Source organism: Limulus polyphemus, unplaced genomic scaffold, assembly GCF_000517525.1.
Source record: "Limulus polyphemus unplaced genomic scaffold, Limulus_polyphemus-2.1.2 Scaffold8819, whole genome shotgun sequence".
Lineage (NCBI taxonomy): Eukaryota > Metazoa > Arthropoda > Merostomata > Xiphosura > Limulidae > Limulus > Limulus polyphemus.
The window spans coordinates 27531-29202 of record NW_013674429.1 but is presented as its reverse complement, the minus strand read 5'-3'; the positions used below and the strand labels follow the sequence as shown (position 1 = coordinate 29202).

At 33.0% G+C, this 1672-nt stretch overlaps 1 protein-coding gene across 1 annotated transcript in view; it reads left to right on the top strand.

Moving 5' to 3' along the window:
* Positions 1-66: 66 nt before the first annotated feature.
* The window catches only part of LOC106475571 (carbonic anhydrase 7-like), a gene marked incomplete at its 5' end in the record, with an annotated part of 3990 nt that continues 2384 nt past the window's right edge, over positions 67-1672 (top strand). Inside the window, 3 exons of the mRNA XM_013936250.2 lie at positions 67-226; positions 727-841; positions 1199-1305. Coding sequence (XP_013791704.2) covers positions 67-226; positions 727-841; positions 1199-1305 — 382 coding nt within the window. The remainder of the gene's footprint in view (positions 227-726; positions 842-1198; positions 1306-1672) is intronic.

Here is a 1672-nt window from a genome sequence, read left to right as displayed (position 1 = left end):
CGTAACAATATCTTTTACACATATTCAACTCACAATCAGGTGCAATATTATTATAGAACAATGAAGTGATAGACATGGTTATTTAGATACTAATTTCTTGACTAATCTGGTTTATAATTCATTAATTCAGATTCATTTGGTTCACTGGAATTCTGATAAGTATAAAAGTTTTGAAGAAGCAGCTTCAAATGGAGATGGACTAGCGGTGTTAGGGATATTTCTACAGGTTAGTAGTTGATTAGTTATGCTATGAACATAGTATAGTTATTGTTACTACTGTCAAAGTATTGTTTTAAGTTTCTTTTTTTCTATTTGTTGGTTAGCAGTACTTTTTCAATTAGAATATTTATGTAAAAAACTTTCTTCTTTGATTGACAGAATTGTTTGTATTGTAAATTGAGTGTCTATTCTTTAAATAAGTAACAAAAATAATTGGGTGACATTTTGAGCACCTGCTTGCTTTTTGTCAGTGCTTGTCTAAGCCTATTTTAAACAACAGGCTTAAACGAAGCAGTTAGGCTTAAACAACGCTTGTAAAAAGCAGTTGCCCAAAAAGGCTGTGTTTTTTTTTTTTTAACTTGTGCCAATTATTTTAGACTTACTTCCTCAGTTCCCACGTGAAACCTAACTGTTCACATTATTGGATTGAAAAAAATTGAAATGTTTAAAACTGAGGCTATATAATAGCATACAAAGAATGAAACTTGTTTCTCTCTGTGTTGGAAGGCAGGAGATGAACACCCTGCACTGAAAAAAATTTCTGACAAAATGTCTGACATTGTTTACAAAGACACCAGTGTTACTTTACCTGAAGATTTTAATCCTGTAGAACTTATCCCTGGTAAGTTATCCCGATTTTATATTTTACCTTGACAGGTTATCTAACCATTACAATATAGCATTTTACCTTGATAGGTATTTGTTGCAAAGATTGCAATTAATATAAAACTTGCAATGTGGCAATATTTTGTACAAGGTATTTGTATGGTCAAATGTAAATTTAATCTCTCTTGTATGCTATATTTCAATAAAAAATATGCACTTGTCCAAAGTTAGGTTTATCTTAATGTTATTACTTTGTGTTGAAGGATTCTCTTGGCTTTGATAGTGTTGCTATAATTTACTAAACTTAGGGACAAGTACATTTTATATGTCTTGATGTATCAAATTTAGAATCTTTGGGCTTATTTTATTGTAGAAAAACAAAGCTATTGGACGTATCTAGGGTCACTAACAACACCACCATGTTATGAGAGCGTTACCTGGATTGTGCTAAAGAACCCCATACAGGTATCAGAAGATCAGGTAAGAAATGCTACATTGGATTGTGCTAAAGAATCCCATACAGGTATCAGAAGATCATGTAAGAAATGCTACATTGGATTGTGCTAAAGAACCCCATACAGGTATCAGAAGATCAGGTAAGAAATGCTACACTGGATTGTGCTAAAGAACCCCATACAGGTATCAGAAGATCAGGTAAGAAATGCTACATTGGATTGTGCAAAAGAACCCCATACAGGTATCAGAATATCAGGTGAGAAATGCTACATTGGATTGTGCTAAAGAACCTCATACAGGTATCAGAAGATCAGGTGAGAAATGCTACACTGGATTGTGTTAAAGAACCCCATACAGGTATCAGAATATCAGGTAAGAAATGCTACATTGG